Raw genomic sequence first — 22,740 nt, forward strand, 5'->3', positions numbered from 1 at the left:
AGTGCAGGAGAGACATAAGAGATGCAGGTTCGCTCCCTGGGTCAGGAAGATCCCCTGGAGGAGGGCATGGCAACCCACTCCAGTGTTCTTGCCTGGAGAATCCCATGGACAGAGGAGCCTGAGGGCTACAGTCCATAGAGTCGCACAGAGTTGGACAAGACTGAAAGGATTTAGCATGCACAAATGTGCTCTCATTAGAATTCTTTAACCAAAACACTTATTTCTGACCTTGTCTCTTCTCTCTCATTACCTCCCTTCCTGATTTTTTATTTATGACATTGTGGGTTTTATACAACAGCTGTCTCTGTGTGTTTGCAATGGGCCGGTATCATGGACATGACGTGTGACCAGCTTTTGCTCTGAAGACTGCCACAGACACCACTGGCAGTACCTGCAGTACTTCTCAGCTTCTAAATCGTTAAGGTGATGGTGAATGTGGCACATTTCAGAATCCCCCATATAGGGGCGATCGCTAGGGAAAATCCTACTCCGTCTTATAGTTGGCTTTGTTTTTAGCTGGCTGTTTAGTTGATTGCACAGATCTGATTGACAGCAGCTGCGAAGGGACCTCGATTTTTAGAGGACAGAGACTCTGCTCCAAACCACCTCGGGACCACTGGGATCAGCCGAGCAGACAGAAGACGGCATTTACTTTTCATCATCAAAAGCGTCCAACTTTTATAGTGTGAACAAACTTCTATACTTGGAAAAGCAGCTTCCTGTGTTCCTGTGAGAAAGGCGAGCAGATGTCTCACTCGTGGCCACGTGCTGGAGGGAAAGCTATTGTGAATATCTTACGGCACCACGGTGTCTGGCCTGCTGGCTGGAGGCAGTTTCACACCTCAGCCCGAGTTCCGAACCCGTCAGACGGCATGTCGGATACACAACTTCCCTAAGTGAAGAGAAGTTGGCTGTTTAGTCAACCTGAACCACTTGTCGAGCAAAAAGGCAGGAATTGGAAAGGAGCTGGCTTCCTAAGGATGGAGCTCCACAAAGCCAGGGTGAGGGACAAAGGAAGCCTGCGTTAACCCCATCATAACCGCGAACTCTGAAGCCTCTTCTCAAATTTGAGAGAAGCTGAGGCAATAACCTGGAGAAGAGAATGGCAACCCACTCCAGTATTCTTGCCTGGAGAATCCCAGGGACAGAGGAGCCTGGTGGGCTGCCGTCTATGGGGCCGCACAGAGTTGGACACGACTGAAGCGACTTAGCAGCAACAGCAGAGGCAATAACACCCTAATATCTCTGTTACTTTAATGTATGCACGAGAAGAGACGAGTTGGGAGAAATGACCCATTTTAATTACTGTCACATACCGAGGAGCCATCTGAGCAGACTAATAGACTTCTACTATATTGTGTGAGGTAACTGGTATTAAGCAAAGAACTCGGTTGCTCTCTACCTGGATGGGTTCTCCGGTAACAGGATTCATCACTTCTTTTGCAGAAATCCTCAGCCCCAAGGCAAAGTTTGCTACCCTCTGAGCATGGCTTCTAACAGGCACTGGTACACCCCCCACCACCATATAAGCATCTCCTATTGTTTCCACCTATAAGGGGGGAAATACGAGGGAATTCAGAGGATTCTCTTAATGCACTAAATATAACACTACATTTTTTTTTTTTTTTTTTTGTCATTCTCTGGTAAAGAACCTGCCTGCCAATGCAGGAGAACCAGGTTTGATCCCTAGGTTAGGAAGACCACCCCCCTGCCCCCGGAGAAGGAAATGGCAAACCACTACATTATTCTTGCCTGAAAAATCCCAAGGACAGAGGAGTCTGGTGGGCTACAGTCCATGGGGTCACAAAGAGTCAGACATAACTGAGTAACTAACACACACATATTGACAGAAGGACCATATTAAAAGCTGGTGGTTATTTTCTATGGATGTGAGGAGCATGAGGGAGGGTGAGGTGAAAAAAAAAAAAAGACTCAGGAGATGCCATGAGGGAGCCAAAATTTCTTTCTGCTTTTGGCAGAGGCAAGTCCCAGAGAGGACGAAGCTGTCTATTAGATCCACATATAATGCTATGTATTAGATACACATTTAGGTCAGACTTGCTGCTGAAATGAAGGCATAGTATTCTCTGGGAAAACAGCATGCCTCTTGAAGGCAAGCTTAGCATTGGGCAGTATAGAAGGATTTTTGAAAAATTTAAATTTTTAGTTCTTTCTCCCATCCCCTCTGGCATCCACACCAAACCCCAGACCAGAGAGGGGAGAGGAAAAATGAAGACCCAACACCAGGTATGCGCCCTGCCCTGGCACACACGGACACACACAGCCTTACCTTGTAGACCTCATGGACACTGGTTAACCTGTCAAACTTGGAGTACATTGAATTCAGCATGTTCACTATCTGAATAGGTTCGCAGGCAGCACAGATGTTCGTAAACGTCACCACGTCGCTGAAGAGAATCGTGCAGGTTTTAAATTCTCCTGCAACATAAACCAGGTGTCAGGGACAGCCAAGGATGTAGAATAACAAGTCTATTAATTCTGGATTCGAGTAGCCTTTAGGAACCAAATCTGACCGTGGTTCAGGGAGAAGGAGCCAGGTCTGCATCACCATGCACCATCCACCCACCAGACATCTGTTGCGTGTCTGTTATGAGCTGGTCATCGTGCTGGTGGAATTGTATGATATGAAGCAGACAGGGGTCCTTGCCATAAGGAGTGCCTAGTCTAGGGAAGGAGACAGAGTGCAAACAAACACTTAATAAGATGTGCAGACCACCGGGGGATGTCAGGATGGTCTGGGTGGGCACTGGCTTACCTCCATGAAGGGGAGATTACTACCAGAGGTACACCCCCTCAGAACTCAGCAGGCACCCCTTCACCATGTACCCCGTGTTTCAGGGACAACACCCTGCCGTGTTTACCCTTAGAGTGCCTTACCTTGACTATGAGTTTGGAATAAACATGGCCTTCTTCCCTCTAGAAAAAGCTTGCTCTCCCAGAATGGTCCTTAGGGGCATCCCTTTATTTATTTAGCGTGACTGTATCAGCTTCCCTAGTGGCTCAGATGGTGAAGAATCTGCCTGCAATGTGGGAGACCTGGATGCTGGGGACCTGGGTTGGGTTCCATCCCTGGGTGGGGAAGATCCCCTGGAGAAGGGAAGGGCTACCCACTCCAGCATTCTTGCCTGGAGAATTCCATGGGCAGAGGAGCCTGGCTAGCTACAGTCCATGGAGTTACAGAGAGTCAGACACGACTGAGCCACTGACACTTTCACCACCATGTCATTTCCAATTATGGTGAAGAACCCTATATGGTCACTGTATCATTATTCTAAAGATAGAAAGAAAAAAGCTGGGCTATGGAGCTTAAGTAATGAGCCCAAGACCACAGTTGCTAACAAGGATGGAGGCAGACTTCAAACCCTGACCCGCCTGGTTTCAGAGCGGGAGCCCCCGGGGCCCCCCTCACCTGTGGCGACCTTCCTGCCCTCCTTCAGCTGGTTGGCCACGTGCTCAGGCAGCATGGCGTACAGCGAGGCCTCCGTCTTCTTTTCCGCGGCCAAGTGCGTAGAGAGGACCCGCAGCTCCTCCTCCTTCCTCTCCAGCTGTTTGGACAGCTCGATCTCCGCCAGGCGCTGCCGGTTGAGGAGGATGAGGTCCCTGGTGGGGTCGTGGGGGGCGGTGTCGGAGACGTGCATCCTCCAGCTCCTGCAGCCTGCGGAGCCTGGGGGAGCACAGGTACATCATGCAGCGCAGGGGCTCCATCCAGACCATCTGGCCTTCCCGCCCGGGACAGAGATGGGACAAGGCGGCATGTCACACGGCGCCCCGACCGTCGCCCCCACGGCCCGCCCTGCTCGCCGGCTTAGGCGCGCTCCTCCCCTGTCCGCCGAAGGTCCTCCAAGTCCTCTCCTTTCCTCCTGTCTCTACATCCCCACTCCTGCTCTGTCCACGGCAGCGCGCTCCAGGGCGGCTTTTCTTACCTTGAAGGGACTCCCGTCCATGACCTCCAAACGACCTTTCCTCTCTAACACCCTTTTCCTCGCTCAGCCCTTCTCCCATTGAAGGGCGTAGAGCGAATCCTGCTTACTGGAATCTCACTTCTGGGGACTTTTCTGACCCTGCTTTCACTTAGATTTCTCCTACCTCTTTCCATCTCTCCTTTAGGACTTTCACTCATCCCTTAGATCCTGGCATCAGTGCACCCCACCTGCACTCCCACAGTGAATTTATGGAAAAACCTTGTTTCTTGGACTCAAGATACCTATTACTTTTAACAATTAATGTCTATTCTCTTATTATAAAAGCAGTAGACATTCACTGCAGAAAATGCAAGAAAATGGAAGAAAATAATAAAAATCACCCACAGTCACATCACAGATAATTACTGGTAATATTTGGGGGTATATCTTTTTACTACCAAAAAATGGGATTATCAGCCATTTCTGTGTATAATCTCAATTTTTCACTTAAATTCTATAATAGATATTCTTTCATAGCATTAAATATGGATAGGCATTATTGTTTGCTGGGTACATGGATTATACTGTACTTTATTTAAGCAATAAGCTAACATTGAGTATATTATGTCTATTTCATCATTCCATATACAGTGAACAACCTTGAAGCACATCATTGTGCATAATTGTGGCTATTTGTTAGAGGATATATTCTTAGACAAAAATATGCTCATTTCAAGATTTTTAATACATATTGCCAAATTGCCCTCTAAATTGTGACAGTTTATAGCTCTGGGAGTTGGTGATAGACAGGGAGGCCTGGTGTGCTGTGGTCCATGAGGTTGCAAAGAGTCGGACATGACTGAGCAACTGAACTGAACAGTCCTTATTACAATGATTTTTTTTTTATTATTGTCTATTAGGTGTTTATACATGGCTGTCTGCAACTGGGCTCACCTTTAGTCCCATCTACAAATCTTCTCTTTTTTCTTTTTTATCACAGACATTTTTAGTTCCCACCATGACTCGGGCACACTGCTGTAGGTATGGAAGAGGATACAGCAGTGACCCAAACTGACAAAGTTGCTCAAGTTGTCAATATCATCTTTCCTTAATCACGTATTTATGACCAGTTACCTGAGCAAGAAAGCTAATAATTACCCAAATATTCTCTTTTTTAACCTCTACATCCAGTCACCAATTTCTGCCTTAATTCCCTCGTGAATCTGTTCCCCCGTCACCACCCCAGACTCACTGCTTGGCTGCACTCAGCATTCTGAGCTTCCCACCTGCTCTCCAGGGCAGCATCCCCTGGCCTCCCAGGCTCCATCTTCTCAACAGCCTGGTCCATCCTTCACGTGCGTCCAGATTGACCATTCTAAACCTCAAATCTGATCATGGTAGACACGTAAAAAATGTCTCCAACTACAGAATAAAGCTCAAGTCCTCATCTTACCAGCCTCTTCTCCCATCATTCCACTCTAAAATTCAATCAGGGTTCTCAGAACATGTCAGTTTCCTCTCAGATGTCCCCACCATGCTGCCTGTGTTTATGCCTACAATACCTACTAGTCCAATAGAATGCTCAAAGTATGTGCGCCTTGTGGCATGTTAAAAAATTAACTCAAAATGGGTCAAAGACCAAATGTAAGAGCTAAACCAATAAAACCCTTAGAAGAAATCATAACAAAAGCTTCATGACGTTGGATTTGGCAATGATTTCTCTAATGTGACACCAAAACCACAGGCAACAAAAGGAAAAATAGGTAAATTAGAGAATATCAAAATTAAAAGCTTGTGTGCAAACAATATGATCAACAGAGTGAAAAGAAAACCAAAGGGTGGGAGAAAATATTTGCAAATCATAAAGGGTTAATATCCAGAATATATGAAGAACTCTTACAACACAATAAAATCTAAACAACTTGATTGAAAAATGGACAAATAATTTGAATAGACATTTCTCCAAAGAAGATATACAAATGGCACTCAACATCACTAATTGTTAGGGAAATGCAAACTAAAACCATGGTGAGATACCATTTCATAACCATTAGGATAATATTATTAAAAAAAAAAAACAATAACAGAAAAGAACAAGTATCCTTGAGAAAGTAAACAGATTGGAACCCTTGTGAACTACTGATGGAAATATAAAATGGTGCAGCAGCTGTAGAAGACAGTATGGCAGTTTCTCAATAAATTAAAAATAGAATTGCCATACAATCCAGCAATTCCACTTTTGGATATATACTGAAAGGAACTGAAAATAGGGACTCAATGAAACATCTGTACACCCATGTTCCCAGGAGCATTATTCATTATTCAAAAAGTGGAAGCAACGCAATGATCCACTGACAGATGAGTGAATAAGTAAAGTATAGTCTACACATGTGGGAATAATATAATAATTCAGCCTTAAGGAGGAAGGGAATTCTGACATGTGACAACAAGGGTGAACCTTGAGGACACTATGCTAAGTGAAAAACGACAGTCACAAAAGGACAAATACTATATGATTCCACTTATATTAGGTACCTAAATTAATCAGATTCATAGAGACAGAAAGCAGAGTAGTGGCTGTCAGGATGTGGGGTTGGGGAAAACAAGGAGTTGGTGTTTCATGAGCATAGAGCTTCAGTTTTGCAAGATGATTAACTTCTGGAGACGGATGGTGGTGTTTGCACAACTTTGTGAATGCACTTACCACTACTGAACTGTACACTCAAAAAGGGTTAAAATGGTAAACTTCACATTCTGTAAATTTTACTATAATTGAAACAAAGCCAAAACAAAAATGTGTGCCCTAGTAACAGTAGGGCAGACGATCACGTTACCAATTAAAGGACAGACCATTACTTGAGTACAAATAGTACCACCTGCATTCTGAAAATTCTGGTAACAGAGACCAGAACCTTATAATTACATATAAATATAATCAGAGTTCCTTTATGCCTAAACTAGACATGGTTTGAAGAAATAAAATATATTGCTACCAGATGAAGCCAAATGGAAAAAACATACGCTGCTGCCAAAGTAGTCCCCCACTTTTTAGCCAACTATTTTGAGGAAATTAGAAAACTGCTTCTTCCCTTTCTGTCTGGTCTCCCAGGGCAGAGAGCAACTGGAAGGAGCAAGTTACTACCTCGGAGTTTGAGCGCGGGCTGACTTCTCCAGGCTGCAGGCAACATCTCCCTGCGCGCCTTCAGGACAAATTGACTGTTGATAAATTTGCAGATGCTGAAAATGTTGAAGGCGACTTGGGGATGGACGATGGAGAAGTACTCATCTAATCGAATCTTCTGGGTTTGGAGACCCGGGACATACTTCTGAATGCTCACTCTGGCTTGTTTGACCTGCAGCTATCCACAGGGGACACGCGTGAGACCGCAGAAGAGGCGGCAACATGAACAGTAAACATTCCCCTAGAACTAGCACACCCCGCCATGCTTTGTGACTCGCTAGGGGTGAAGGGAATGGAGTAAATACCACGGTAGTAATGAAACATTTAAAAGGCAAACCTGCAGCTGACCTCTGAAAGAGAAAAGAACAGCATGGGAGTGCCTGAAAGCACATTCATTTCTTGACTCACAAGAAAGAGGTTAAAGCTGGCCATGGGGATAATAGTTCATTCCTAGCTTTAGTCCTCTCTTCTGTCTTTTTCTCTGTCTCTTTGGATTAACTAGTAAAGGAACGAGAAAATTCTGTAGCTTGGACCTGACACCCAGATCAGGATGAAGAAAGGAATTCATGATGGAGATGGGGTCACCTTTCACTGACCTCTCCAGGGAACACACAGAAGGAAAAAACAAAATAAGTATATGTCCTTTACATACAAAGTCCAATGCCAACCCAGGTTATCCAGGAACACTTAAATTAACTTCACTTTGTCAGGCTATAGAAATCAACCTAACCATATGGAATAAGGGTCATTAAATTGTCTATTTCTATGCCCAAAACCTAAAATGAAAGGGAGTGTTTAAGTAGATCACAATTTTAAATGTTAATAGTAGCAGTAATAATAATAATACTAATATCCTCATGGCATTGGGGGAAAGTCATAGTACATAGCTTTATAATGTATAGTTGTTTCACACAGGGGTGTTTGATTTTCTCAGATCATAAATTCTTTGCAGCCAGAGATGACCCTCACGTGATGTTTACTCAAACATCACAGAATCTGTATCCAGCAGCTACTGGTAAGGGATCATGTGACATATATATGCATTCACATAAATATCAAGAATAGCTGAAGGCATTTTTGACTGGCAATTTTTGGACCAAATTTATTTTGCCCTTTAAATGAGTTTATAATTCAATTTTATCAATCAATTTTATCCAAGGAAACTGACCACACTTAAACGGTCACTGTCTACCACCCCTCCCACAGAACAGTGGATACAGGCCTCTCCCCTCCTTCAAGATGCAGAAAGACAAGCCTGGTGGAACTCAGCCATCCATGGTGGCTGCAAAGATGGGGAGTGGTCACATTTAGAATCCCACCCTGCCACTGCTGCTGTGGGCTTTTGTCTCTTGCTGGAGTGACTTCAGTGTCCCTTCTATTTTCTCTAATGGCAAATTTGCTCATGCACCCACTGGTTCAAACCCACTGGAACTGCTCCCTTCTGTATCCATCAAGAAGATGCTGCCTTCTGGTTTCTGGAAGATGCCACAATGAAAAGGAAGGTAGCAGTCTTGCCAGGCTAAATCCTAGCCTTCCAAACCCTGAGTACTCCTTGGGGACTTGAAAGTCCCCACCAGCTGTCGAAGACTATGAGACTTACTCCCCTCCCCAGCCTATCCCCAGTTCAAGAGAGACAAGACCCCCTTACTGATTCATCAAATACCACATGGAAGGGAAAAGCAGTGCAGAAGGTCTTCGCTTCTATCCAGAGCCGCTCGGGATAAATTGGCTCAAAGGTGTCCCTGAGATGCCCTGGATGGAGAAAAAGAATCCCATTCATTCACAGACAACACTCGGGCCACCAACCCCAGAGACTATCTCAAACGTTTTCCCTGCAAAGCGCAGTCCTGCCCCTCAGCATCTCAAGCTCCCTCAGCATCTCCAGATGGCCACGGCAATTCTGCTTCCAAATTAAAACAAACAGAAAACTTGCTACCAGGTTGAGAAGCGCCCCCCTGCCCCCTGCCAAGTTTCTGCCCGCCACTCAAGGGTTCCTGGGCCAATTGAGTGTGTCTCGCCATGAAAACAGGGCCGGCATTGAATCGCTGACAGCCAGACAATGAGCTTGCGGAGCGCAGCGCGCGCGCCCGGTCTGCATCAGGGACATTTGCCATGGAGCTCTGCAGACTGACAGTTTTGGGTGGCACAGGAAAATTTCATCCAACAGCCCTATTTGGCAGGGCGTGGAGATTCGAAATGGAGCCTTTTTGATATGAAAATCTCCTAGACAAAGGATGTCAATTGCATGTTTGACTCGCTTGCGGAGGCTTGAAGGACTCAAAATACAGTCCTTTGAGCACGGTTGATCTTCTCCCAGACACATGTCATCACGACCCATGGTTTATGACTGGGGGTCTCCAGCCCCCTGTTCTGACTCAGGTCTTAGGTGCGGATCATGAGACCGGACATCAGCGGGGGTGCGCCTCCTAGAGCCTGATACCTTCTCTTCACAGGTAGAAGATGGAGCCCTTAGGCTCCCCAGGGACGCAGCCAGAACTCTGTGATCCTGGCTCCCGACACAGTGTCCTTCACACTCCTGGACATCATGGTTTTTATCTACAGACTTCCGGGCCAGAAATGCCTTGCAGTCCCGAAACCCTGAGGAGCTGCGACAAACTCCTGTTATTGATAACACGTCAGCACTCATCTGCCTCCTCTTCTACACAGTCACCAACAGGGGCTCAGTCCTGTCCCCCCTCCAGCAGCTTCCCCCGTTTGCCAGGGAGACTGTGCCCCCGTGTCACCCCCAGCACAAGTGAAAGGGGCAAAGGAAGGCAAGTTAGAGCCAGTGTTTTGAAGCTATAAAGCACACCCACCAAATCCAAGCTCTGCAGAAATCACTGACCATCCTCAGGATTCACGCCAGGTGGGTCTTCCACCGGCTTGTACCCTATCCCTAAGGGGTTAACCTTCCGTATCTGTTTCCCATTGCTTCTCAGGAAATGGTGATTTTTTTTTTTTTTCCTGAGTTGATTTAAAATGTTGTGTTAGTTTCTGCTGTCACAAGGTGGGGTGAAAGTCACTCAATCGTGTCCAACTCTTTGCGACCCTGTGGACTGTAGCCCACCAGGCTCCTCTGTCCAAGGAATTCTCCAGGCAGGAATACTGGACTGGGTTGCCATTTCCTTCTCTAGGGGATCTTCCAGACCCAGAGATTAAACAGGTCTCCTGCATTGCAGGCAGATTCTTTCCCATCTGAGCCACCCTGCTGTACACCGTAGTGAATCTGTTATATGCATACATATATCCCCTCTCTTTGAGATTATTTCCTCTGAAATGCTTTCAATTGATTTAATAAACCAGATGAATCCAGGGTTGAAAAAGAAATCAGTGGCATCCTGATGATAGAGGTCTTGGCCCATTTGTGTGCAAGAAACAATTACCGTGGTCTCAGAGCTGAGGTCAGGAGAAGAGCCCACTCACCTTTTTTGAACATGACTATGTTCCTCACAACTTCCCAGCGGAACTTTTTCACGGCATGAGTAGAGACACTCAAGTATTTCTCTTTCATCCTAAGGAAAGCTGCCTCCGGGGTCTGCAGATAGGAGGGAGAGAAGCGTACACTGCTGGTCATGTGACTGGTCATGTGACAGGAGGTGCACGTGCCCCTTTGGCTAGGATGGGGCCAGAGGAACAATGGGGCCATGCAAGGTCAACTTTAGCAAGATTTCATAAGCCCCAGGGCTGTTATCCAATTAATCCTCATGCTGTTCCTCCACCAAAGGCAGCAAGAACTTTTTATAAAATCTAGGGGGGTGGTGGTGGTGACAGGAAAATCACCTGGTGACTTCTCTTCCTGTGGGTGAGCAAAGCAAGGTTTGAGCACTCCGAGATGCAAACATTGTGTGCTCCAGGAATCTCAGACTTCTCTGGATATTCCTATGAGCTCTGTGGACACAGAGAGCCATGCACCTGATAGATACGGTACCTCAATTGATAATAGTCACTCCACAAGCTGCAATCAAGGCAGCCAATCGCAGGCTTCTGACTTCACTCCAGCCCCCAGCCTGGCCCCAGCTGCAGAAATGGGCACTTAGGACTTGAAAGGTCAATTTGCATCATGGGAATTGCAAAATAAGCCACGAGCTCCAAATTTCAGGGCCTTTACGTTGATATTTTTTTAACAGGCAAAAATGTTCCAGGCTAAGGTCCATTCCCAAAGACCCTCCCAATTTTTATTCAAATGACCTTAGCCCAGTGGTTCTAACCAACAGTAACTTTGTTCCCCACTCTTACCCTGAGGACACTTGGCAGGGCCCAGAGACATTTTTGATTACCACAACCTGGGATGGGGGGGAGAGCTGGGTGCCACTATCATCTAGCAAGTAGACCAAGGATACTGCTAAACTCCCACAGGACCGCCCATCATAATGAAGAATTATCTGGTCCAAAATGTCAGCAGGGCTGAGACTGAAACTCCCTGCCCTAACTCCACTTTTAGAAGGCCCAGTTGATTCTGTTCTTCGCATCAGTTGTTCTGAGACTGGTCGCTCCACAGAGAAACTGTGCTTTCTGAAAACACAGCACACCCGGTACCTCTTGGTCTCTCTGGCTGTCCTGACCGTCTTGTGACCCCTTTGGCTTTGCCCTTCTCATCTGTCCGTGTGACTTTTGCACAATCAAAAACACAACGTGCTCCTTCTTCCCCATCCTCTCCTCCTCCTGATTCACGTCAAGGATGTCCATGGTCATGTCAGTGTCGAAGAAGTCCTTGGCCACAGCTTCAATGATCCCTGCAGCAGAAGGGCAGGTGAGGGATGGCAGAAGGCAAAACCTTAAAGCAAATCAAGTTATACAACTTTTGATAAATATTCCCGAGTCCACCAAGCCCAGGCCCTGTGTCAAAGCAGGCAGCACATGACAGATTAATAAACTAAAAATAATAAAGGTGGAGATGTCTATAACTAGGCACTAAATGTATCCCCACCACTCTTATTTCTAGTTTGGCATCTATTCATTGGTTTGTTTTTTCCAGGAAGGCATGCAACTCATTAAACAAACTCAAGAGAAAATATAAGAAGAAGTCAACTATAAAAGTATTAACTATCATGTTTTTAAAAGTGTTCCTCTGGGACTCTATTCCAGGGTTTTAATATAAAACATCAGAAAAGCATGCATGAAGATGTTCATTTCAGCACTGTTTGCAATAGCAAAAGAGTAGAAGCCACTGAAAATTCAACAACAGGTGACTAGTTAATTATGATATGGAATATGGTTCAGCCATTGAAAATGTGGCTTTAAAGACTCTGTGAGGGGCTTCCCTGGAGGTCCCAGTGGTTAAGACTTTCCCTTCCAATGCAGGGGGTGTGGGTTTGATCACTGGTCTGGGAGCTAAGATGCCTCTTGGCCAAAAGACCAAAACATAAAACAGAAGCAATATTGTAACAAATTCAATAAAGACTTTAAAAATGATCCAGAGCAACAACAACGACGACAAAATCTTGAAAAACGTTAAAGACTGTGAAAATCTGAAAGGATGCCTTTTCTGTAACACTGAATACAACAAAAGGATACAAAATAATATGCAGAATTATCACAATCACGTGAAAACTCACATGATGAAAATGCCAAAATGAAAATGAAAATCAGTCCTTTGGTACTTGGAAACTTATTTTAAGGCTCAACTTTGGGAGTTATGGTCAAGATAGCAAATAGTCAGGCTACAAAAGAGATGGGACTTGAACTTCCTACCCACAGCCGACTTTCACTCATCCTGGGGAATCTGTGGGGAAAGACATCCTTACTCCATAGACCTCACAGCTCTGGGTCTGGTTAAGCCATCCCCATACCTGGTACAATGTGGCACAGACCGCTTCTATCAGAATAGTAATGGAGAAGCATCTTCCCCTCTGCCCCTCTCTCCACACGAAAGGATGGTGCGTTCATCTCCTGTTTAAAAGACACAGCACATTTTTCCCGGTGGATACAGGTTGTCTAAATTACGCTCTTGAGACTTTGTGAAGCAACAGTACTTACTCATCACGTCGCATAGAACTGTATCCCCAAACCCTTTCCAATCACATCCAGTGGAGAGTGGCCTAGGTCCCTATAGGTCCTTGAACAGTCAGGGAGGAACTTTCTACACCTCTAGGATAGGCTAGGGTCTTCAACTCTTGTCTAGCAGGAAGAAGTTTCATAAGAAAAGACCTCCAGCCCCATACCCATAAGAACAAGGGTATAGTCTCTCTCCAGGGGAATGAGACAGGCTGGAACCCGTTGCTGTAGTTGCTGCAATGCTTGCACCTATACACACCTCTCCTCAAGGAGCAAAATACAAAGAAACTATATGGGGCTAAAAATAACCATGTGCATGCAAGGTTGGGGCCAATTCTGGACAAAAGATAGGAAGAGACCAAAAATCCCCTACTGCTACTTCTGAAGAGCCAGGAGCAGAAGCAGGGTCCTGAGCGTGCCCCTTCACTCAACACCACCAGAGGGGTGGGCAAAACGCCTAAGCCAGCCCCACAGCTCGACCCCTGGACACACCCCTACCCTCACCTCATATGAGGAACAAGCTTTCCTCCCTTTAGGGAGCAGGCAAGCAAGGGAACCTGTTATTTGTTCTTGCTCCCCCCTGCTTCAGTGTTAATAAGTTCAGTCGTGTCTGACTCTGTGAGATCCTATGGACTGTAGCCCGCCAGGCTCCTCTGTCCGTGGGATTCTCCAGACAAGAATACTGGAGTGAGTTCCTCCATGCCTTCCTCCCCTGCTGCAGTAGGGGCTCCAATAAAGCCTTGCCCCCTCCCCCCAGAAAAACCCACGATTTTTTAGCCCCTTAAAGTCGGGAATTTTATATTACACCTAATCACCTAACCAACTCTATATGCAAGGATTGTTGCCGTTGTTGTTTAATCACTAAGTCCTGCACAACTCTTTTGTGACCCCCTGGACTGTAGCCCACCAGGCTCCTCTGTCTGTGGGATTCTGCAGGCCAGAATACTGGAGTGGGTTGCCTTTTCCTTCTCCAGGGGATCTTCCCTACCCAGGATTTAAACCCATGTCTCCTGCATTGGCAGAAGGATTCTTTACCAGTGAGGGACCAGGGAAGCCAAGTGCAAAGAGGAGGAAATTGAGGCTCGGGGAGGTTAAGGCCAGATTCACTGTAGAACATTCTTGACCCCCAAATGAGTCTTTCCACCATGCCACACTGCTTCCAGCTATACTCCAAGGTGTGACCAAGTGACCATGAGCATCTTCAGTCTGAATGATCAGGAGCTTGGAGTGATTGGCAAGTGGAGAAAAGTTCATCTCTTGCTCTGGAAATATAAGGCCATCTGTGCTGCAGTGTTGCACATCTGAAAAATCAAGGCTACATCCGAAGAGACCATCTTGCTCTGGGAATAAATGTTGACATCCAAGTATGTACCATCTCACAATAGATGGTGCCAGGATGTCAGGATAATGCCTAGGGATGTGTGAAAAATGGTGGGTGTTTTTTTGGGGGGGGGGGAATGTCTAGGGGAATCCCTGAGAGAAGCTCTTTTCTTGCTCGCTTGGGTAGTAAGCATCTCAGCACCCGGGTTCACAGCTTTTGGCCTGAGTGAGGGAAGAAATTAAGGAAGTGGGTTCCTTCTGAGATTTTTGTTCTCTTCCATAGTGGTGGTGGTAGTGGGGGGTGGGGGTGAGAGAGTCAGAAGGAGGTAAAGAGGGGGTGCTAGTTAAAGTGAGGGTTTATCTATCTTTCCAAAAGCATATACATAGAGTATGGATGGACATGCTCTGAATATGGATAGGCTTGAGTAATCTGAAGAAGATTTGAGGCAGCGCGATGTAAAAATATGATAAAACAGAAAAAAGTTACTTTAAAAAATTGTATCCAAATCCTACCTAGTGAAAAATAACAATAATAATAGAATGCAAAAGGACTGAAACGAAACAGAAGCTTTTGCTACCATTTCTGCCCTCACTCTGCACCCAAGCCTCAGTTACTTCCTAGACACAGTTCTTGAAGATGGTGTTTTAATCCTTCTGGTCATGTCTCCAGCTCTCTAAATATTAAGATTGTGCTTCTATATTTTACTTGAAATGTGGTTTTATGAAAGTGGAGAATCAGGGCCATGGGAAAATACTGAGAAGCCAACCAGAACGTTGTTTTTGGAGACAGACACACCTGGGGTTGGGTCCCGACTCAGCCCCTACAACCTGGGCGATTTGGGGCAGTTTGCTTTCTGCACCTCGGTTTTCTCATCTGTATAATGGGAAAAACGAGAATGCCTAATCTTAGGGGTAAGAGGGTAATTCAGTGTTTATACACTGCTTAGCCCAACATCTGTCTCATAATTGGCACTCAAATGAAAGTCAGCTAAAAAATAACAAGATTAATGGCACAGTTAAAACCCAAAATACAAGCCTAAAGATTCCACCAAATTACTAGAGATAGACATAAAGAAAAAGTCAGATTTATCTTACTGTATTTTTGCCTAAAGAGATAATCTATAATCTTTTTGCCTGGAAATCTGTCAGATATCATTGCATACATTTTATTTCAGCTCATATAACATTTATATATTTTATTTATCTCATTATGTGCAAAGTGTCCTCACTGACGCCAGAGAAGTTCTAGTCTATTGCTTCTCTCATTATTGTTTAGCCGCTAAGTCATGTCTGACTCTTTTGTGACCCCATGGAGTAGCCCACCAGGCTCCTCTGTCCATGGGATTTCTCAGACAGAATGTTGGAATGACTGGCCATTTGCTTCTCCAGAGGATCTTCTTGACCCGGGGATCAAACCCTCATCTCCTGCACTGCAGGCGGATTCTGTACCACTGAGCCACCAGGGAACTCCCTCAAGAGTGGTCTGAGCATTCAATATAGAAATGGTGAAGAAAAAGCTTAGCACTGCAAAGGGCCCTAAAAACAAACATCAACTCTTTTTATATAAAATAATAAGCTATTATTATGACATGTGCAAATGCCACTTTGCCTCTTTAATACAGCATTTTCTTTTTTAAAAAAAGGAAAAGTGAGTCTGGCCATTTAAATTTCCACCAATGCCTACAAACAAGAAAACCAAGAACTGAACTCCAGCAGGACAGATCCCAGTAGGAAAATCAGTTTAGCACCTCAGGCAGTCACGCCATGGGTTAGTCAGAGTTGGGTGGTATCCGATTCCGGCTTTTGGCCCTGTCAAGACATTGCGTCTAATACATGAATAGATGAATCTGGCTGCACAAGTTATTTATCAGCTCCTTCCAGGCCAGGAAACCTGATGAGAGGTTTTGCAAATCCCCTGAAACCTGACTGGTTCCCAGTCTTTGTTCCTGTTGTGATCAATCTTTAAATCTTCTGGACTTAATGTCAAATCCCCAGCAGCTACCATCAACAGGGGCTGTCCCCCAGCACAAAGTCTACCTCTCCAGCTTGCTCTTCTTTGATCATTGCGGCCAATTTATAAAAGCAGCCATCAAGTTTTCATTTGCCATTCATCCCCCCAGAAAACTCAGCCCACTGATGCCATGTACCAAGAATTCCACAAGCCCCTGGCAACTGCAGCCTCTGAGTGGAGCTGGCGAGATGACCCAGGACTGCTAGAAGCACCTGCTTCCCCTCAGGGCCACTGAGCTCTGACCTAGATGGGCTTACCTGATAGGAGTGAGCCAGGTAGCTGTGGAGGGCGTCGAGGTTTTCAATAAACTCTGTGAGGTTTCCTCCCAGGGTCCGTAACATCCTGTCATAGCCAGACATTTTGCAGAATTTAAAGAAGTATTCCCCAAAGAGTTTCAGAATGGCTTCCATGGAGACCCCTGTGGAACGCAAAATACAAGTCCCGGCCAAATGAAATACTAAATTCCACTCGTGTTTTTTCCAAAGGTGACGAGCCCCTGGGAAGAGACCTTCTGAAAAGTGCATGGACACATGTGGAATTGTTCCTTCCTCTTTCCTCCTCCCACCCCTCCTTTCCTGCTATTAATAAATCTAGCCTGTTCAAGGTGAGAAGAAAACAGCTGTGTTGTGGGCCCCCTAGGCTGGAGCTCTGAGCAGGTGCATCCTGTCACCTGCTGGGAAAACACAACCCCAGAGGCCTACCCGTCCCCAGGACCTCTGTCAGGAGGGCTGGGCTGTTTGCAAAACAAGCAAAGTTGGGTCTTAAAGTGGCAGTGTGCTCTGGGCTGGTGCACTGGGATGACCCAGAGGGAGGGGATGGGGAGGGAGGTGGGAGGGGGGCTCAGGATGGGGAACACATGTACACATGTGGCGGATTCATGTCAATGTATGGCAAATCCACTACAATATTGTAATTAGCCTCTAATTAAAATTAATAAATTTATATTTAAAAAAAGTAAAAAGCAAAAAGTTTTTTTAAAAAAGTGGCAGTGGCAGCCTTGTGCAGAAACACTGTCTGCTTGACTCTTAGGTTCTTTAAAGGTGCAAAAATCCATGAAGTTGCTGTTCCAGACACTGGTTATTTCATTTCTGGCCATCCCGCTCTGTTCATAGGAAAGGGACTATGAACTGTTCTGAGTGTTCCTTGAGCAAGCATCTTGGCTTTGGGTGTGGTCTTTCCCATCCCTGCTGGGCTTGGAGCTTCCTCTAGGATTCGTAGTTGAAAATGCTTGTCTAGTAGAAGACAAAGGTCACTTTTCAAAACCAACCCCTGGGTTGTGTAGTTAGACAGTTTCCCCTCAGTGAATTTAGGATTCCCCTGAGTTTTGTAAGTCACAGGACATTAGGAATATGTAGGAAATGACAAGACAATGCAAGAAAGAACTAAACACGAGTCGTAGATGCCTTAACATATTTTTTGACAGTGTATGCTGCTGCTGAGCCGCGTCAGTCGTGTCCGACTCTGTGAGACCCCATAGACGGCAGCCCACCAGGTTCCTTCATCCCTGGGATTCTCCAGGCGAGAACACTGGAGTGGGTTGCCATTTCCTTCTCCAATGCATGGAAGTGAAAAACGAAAGTGAAGTCGCTCAGTCGTGTCCAACTCTTAGCAACCCCATGGACTGCAGCCTACCAGGCTCCTCCATCCATGGGATTTTCCAGGCAAGAGTACTGGAGTGGGATGCCATTGCCTCCACTGACAGCGTATAGGAGAGTCTAAAACATGCTTAGTATTATGTCTTTTGTATAGAAAACAAGGGGCAAGAAGGAAATACACATCTATCTGCTTATTTGTGCAAAGATAAACACCAGAAACTACTGAGATTGGTTACTTACAGCAGTGGTCCCCAAACTTTTTGGCACCAGGGACAAGTTTTGTAGAAGACAATGTTTCTACAGACCCCCCCAGGAAGGGTGGGATGATTTCAGGTTTATTCAAGCGTATTTGAAAAGACCCTGATGCTGGGAAAGATTGAGGGCAGGAGGAGAAGGGGACAACAGAGAATGAGATGGTTGGATGGCATCACTGACTCAATGGACATGGGTTTGGGTGAACTCTGGGAGTCTGTGATGGACAGGGAGGCCTGGCGTGCTGCAGTTCATGGGGTTGCAAAGAGTCAGACGCGACTGAACTGAACAAGCACATTTATTGTGCACTTTGTTTCTATTATTATTACATCAGCTCCACCTCAGATCATCTGAGATTAGAGCCCGGAGGCTGGGGATCCCTGACCTCCAGGGCACTAGGAATGGGTGGAAATAGAACAATCGTGGAGTGTGTGTGCACAGGGAGGGGCACTTCTCTGAGCACAATTTTTGCACAGTTCTGGTTTGGGGCATCATGTTCATGATTCTTACACTTGAAGAAATAAATAAGGATAGGGAAAATTCTAAGATGGAATACAAACAGAAACAAATGAATGAAATAGTATTTCAACAGAATAGTTCTGAAGAACCTGATACCCCAGGGGGCAACCAAATAGCCCAGGCAGCAAAAAAATAGTGACCTCTGAACATAAGATTTCGACTCTGTCCTTTAGGCTAAAGACAAAACGAACTTTAAATAATATTTGACCATAGTGAGTAGGCTTCCTTCCCACAGCGATGTGAGTTAGCAAATCTGAAATGACTTTCTGAATGCCCAAGGATTAAACCTGTAAGTAAATATGTGGGAAATGAGGGGAACCAGGTTTCTCTTTGTATAAGAAAGAATAAGAGTAGAAGGAAGCCTGTGGTGTAGATTAGGAAAGCTACCTAAGAAGACCACAGAACCCATCCCAGCTTCAGACAGATATAGACAGATAGGTAGGTAGGTAGGTAGGTAGAAGGGAGGGAAGGAGGGAGGGAGGGAGGAGAGCAAAGAGAGAAAGGAAGATGGGTGGCTGGTGTGTGTATTCAGGGTTCCTTGAAGAAATGGCAGATTTCAGAGCTGGGGCAGGAAAATGATGACTTTATAGCTTCTTGTCATGCCAGAAAGTAAAGAAGTGATCAGAGAATGATGGGGACATGATCAAAGGACGTAAAGACCAGCCTGGAGGGGCTTTCACTGGCTAAATCTTGGAGAATTTGAGCACTAGAATAACAAAAATATAAGAGTATAGCCTATTAAAAAAATAAGAGTAAAGAGTTCACACTGGTATAGATAGGGAAAATTCTTCCTTATAGTAGAAATTCAACTAATTAAAAGGAATGATATGACTAGAAAAAAAAAATCACCATTTGACCATAATTATTTATTTTTTTATGGATGTAGAAGCATGTTTATTGTAGTTAACAGCATCACCTACAGTAATTATTGTTATTACTGAAGAAGCTGAAAATTATGTAGAGGGAAGTGTCCAGTGCCTGGCACGCAAAAACTATTTGGTAGCTGTTTCTTGAATGAATGCCTCACAACGCTTTCAACATTCCACTGACTTCTCCACCGGTATACTTAATGGTGAAAAGCATTGCAAAGGCAGCTCAAGACAAAATAACAAATACTTTATATGAGGAGATTGTAACTAATAGTCCTGAACTATAACTTTCACCAATATGTAAGTATCTTAGATTTGACCATAATTATTGATTCAAATAAGAGTCACCAGTGAATACTAAAATTAGGGAAGGGAGAGTTTGAGAAGCAACACCATACAGACATAGTCTGAAAGTATCTCTCACAAGACACTAATTTCAAAGGGGGAAAAATAATAACTTTACAGTGGAGAAACCTGGCAAATTCCATGTCAACCAACCAATCAAATTAGCACCATTAGTTGGACAAATAGGCATAAGACGTCTCCTATGATGAACTGGGAGCGACAAAACATGACCCTCTGATCTTCCTGCCAAGAAAGTATAGCCTGAACTGAATCACGAGAAGACAGCAGATAATCCTGAATTGAGGGACATGCTACAACAAAGCTGACCAGGGGACTAAAAAAAAAAACAAACTCATAAAAACAGAAGTAATATTGTAACAAAATGAAAAATGACTTTTAAAAAAATGGTCTGCATTTTAAAAAAAATTTTGTTTTTAATAGCTAACTAGAACTTTCTAAGGATGTCAATGTTACAAGACACAAAGACAGACTCAGGGACTGTTCCAAACTACAGAAAGTCAAAGACATGTGACAGCCAACCTGACCCAGGGTTTTCTTTTGTCCTACAGGACATCACTGGGAAAGCTGGGAAAATCTCAATCAACTCTGTAGGTTTGATAATAGCACCAGAGCAACATTCATTTCCTGAACTGAACTGGTTACATAAGAGCACTTTTGGAATAAAGAGACATCATTTTCTTAACATACCAACGATCCAGGAAAAAAATATAGAGAGAAGGATAGAGCCAACGCGGTAAAATGTTAACATTTCGGGAATATGGATGAAGAGCGTACGGCAATTCTTTGTACTATTCTTACAATCCTTCTGTGAGTTTGAAATCACGTCAAAGTAAAAAGGTTTCACTGATTGTCCTGAAAAAACCTTAGGAAATCTAACATCAGACGACCACAGTTCTCCACCACCAGCTGAGGTACAACTGGCTCTCGCGTCTCTGGAACATTCTGAATTTTGCTAGGTAGAATCAGGGCATCATGATTATGCCTTAAAATATCTTTTTATCTTTTTAGAGATTTATACTGAAATATTTACGGGTACAATTATGGGAAACCTGAGATTCGCTTGAAGATTTTCCAGCAGAAACAAAACCAGAAATAAGGGTGGAGGAACCACAGAGAAGAAACAAGATTGGCAAAATATGAATACAGGTTGAAGCTGGGTGAAGGGGATGTGGGCTTCAGTGTGCGATTCTCTTGATTTGTGTGTGGGGGTGTGAAAAATTCTATTAAAAAGTGGTGTTTTGTTTTTTTTTTTTTTAAATAGAAGTGTTCTTTGATGGCAGGAAAATAACAGTCACTGAGTGTCTGTGCTTGGCTTCCCAGGAGAGAGCGAGCTGTAGGGCTTCTGGGAAGCTTTTCAGTTGGAATGATGTATAAGCTCAAACTCTCTGACTTAACAAGCTTGGCTCTCCGGCATCACCAGGAAGTGTTTACTGCCTGCTGGGCGACAGCTCAAGGGACCAGAAAGAGCAGAGGTAGGATGCGCAGGGTGGGTGGTGGGAGGGGACACCTGCTAAGGCCCAGTGGGGGCCCAGAGCCGCCGCCACCCGCATGGGCCTTCTCTGGGTAAAGGGCCCCCACAACCTCTGCCCGCCTCCCGTCACCCAGAAACAAGTGACAAGAGCTGCTCTTCACGGGGACCCACCCAAGGCACCCAGAAAAGCACGTGCTCTTCCACAAGACAGAGAAGGGACTGCCACGCATTTTTGAGATTTTTCCTTTGAAAATGGGTCTTTTCCCCGCAAAGCGTGGGTATCCAAAGGAATAAGCTTCAGATACTTGGAAAGAACAATTCTTCTAGAGCACTCGTCTTCTCAATCATATTACTTCAACCAGGCATGAGATAACGGATGGGAAAATCTTCTGTGAGGAGGTAGAGGCCTTTAAGAAAGGGAGAGGGGGACTGCCCTGGCAGTCCAGATGATTAAGACTCCAGTGGGTGGGGCACAGGTTCGATCCCTGGTGGGGGAACTAAGATCTCACAAGCCACAGCCAAAAAATAGAAGGCAAAAAAGAAAAAAAAGGAACAGCTCTCCATGTTGGTACCGTAGGTTACAAGGAGAAAAGTAAAAGTGTTAGTCACTCAACCATGTCCAACTCTTTGCGACCCCATGGACTGTAGCCCACCAGGTCCTCTGTCCATGGGATTCTCCAGGCAAGAATACTGGAGTGGGTTGCCATGCCCTCCTCAAGGGGATCTTCCCGACGTGTAGGGACTGGGCCCATGTCTCCCACATTCAGGCAGATTCTTTACTGAGTGAGCCACCAGGAAAGCCCCACAAGGAGGAAACAGATTCTTAATTGGGGGGGGGGGGGCGGTTGATTCCTGGTACAGCAATATGTTTATCAGATAGTAGAAAGAAAAAAAAAAGACTGGGAAATGGATGCAGGCAGCTCAGGTGGGAGACTGTCTATAGCCGAGGTGCCGCTTCACTCATGCCTGGTATGAGCTGCCGGCTTCCTGGTGAGCTTTGGAGCAGAGCAGTCTGCCCAGCAAGGGGTCCACCAGTCGGGCTCAGGAGGGAGAGGCTTGCTTTGCTGAGGGGAAGGTACTTTGCTCACATTGTCAAACTTCATCTTTAGGATAACCACCCCATGTAGGTGCTGTAGGTACCAGCAATGTTTACCGATGAGGAATTTGCCCCAGGTTACCCTATTAGGGGATGATGCAGCCAGGGAGCGCACCCAGGACTGACCAGTTCCAAAGATCTTG

At 45.2% G+C, this 22,740-nt stretch overlaps 1 protein-coding gene across 4 annotated transcripts in view; it reads right to left on the reverse strand.

The window, feature by feature from the left end:
- Positions 1–17,040, reverse strand: part of LOC122447224 (guanylate cyclase soluble subunit beta-2-like) — a 35,613-nt gene extending 18,573 nt beyond the window's left edge. The window contains exons 1-9 of one of the 4 annotated variants that reach the window (XM_043477745.1): positions 16,687–17,040; positions 12,894–12,993; positions 11,641–11,837; positions 10,528–10,639; positions 8,768–8,856; positions 7,066–7,282; positions 3,431–3,685; positions 2,291–2,439; positions 1,403–1,549 (exon numbers count right to left, since the gene is read on the reverse strand). In XM_043477745.1, the coding sequence (XP_043333680.1) occupies positions 1,403–1,549; positions 2,291–2,439; positions 3,431–3,685; positions 7,066–7,282; positions 8,768–8,856; positions 10,528–10,639; positions 11,641–11,837; positions 12,894–12,993; positions 16,687–16,953 (1,533 nt within the window). In that variant the 5' untranslated portion in view covers positions 16,954–17,040. Of the gene's footprint in view, positions 1–1,402; positions 1,550–2,290; positions 2,440–3,430; positions 3,686–7,065; positions 7,283–8,752; positions 8,857–10,527; positions 10,640–11,640; positions 11,838–12,893; positions 12,994–16,686 lie in introns of all 4 variants that reach the window. The other 3 variants (XM_043477743.1, XM_043477746.1, XM_043477747.1) reach the window with 3 other exon arrangements.
- Between the last annotated feature and the right edge of the window lie 5,700 nt (positions 17,041–22,740).

Source organism: Cervus canadensis, chromosome 9, assembly GCF_019320065.1.
Source record: "Cervus canadensis isolate Bull #8, Minnesota chromosome 9, ASM1932006v1, whole genome shotgun sequence".
Classification (NCBI taxonomy): Eukaryota; Metazoa; Chordata; class Mammalia; order Artiodactyla; family Cervidae; genus Cervus; species Cervus canadensis.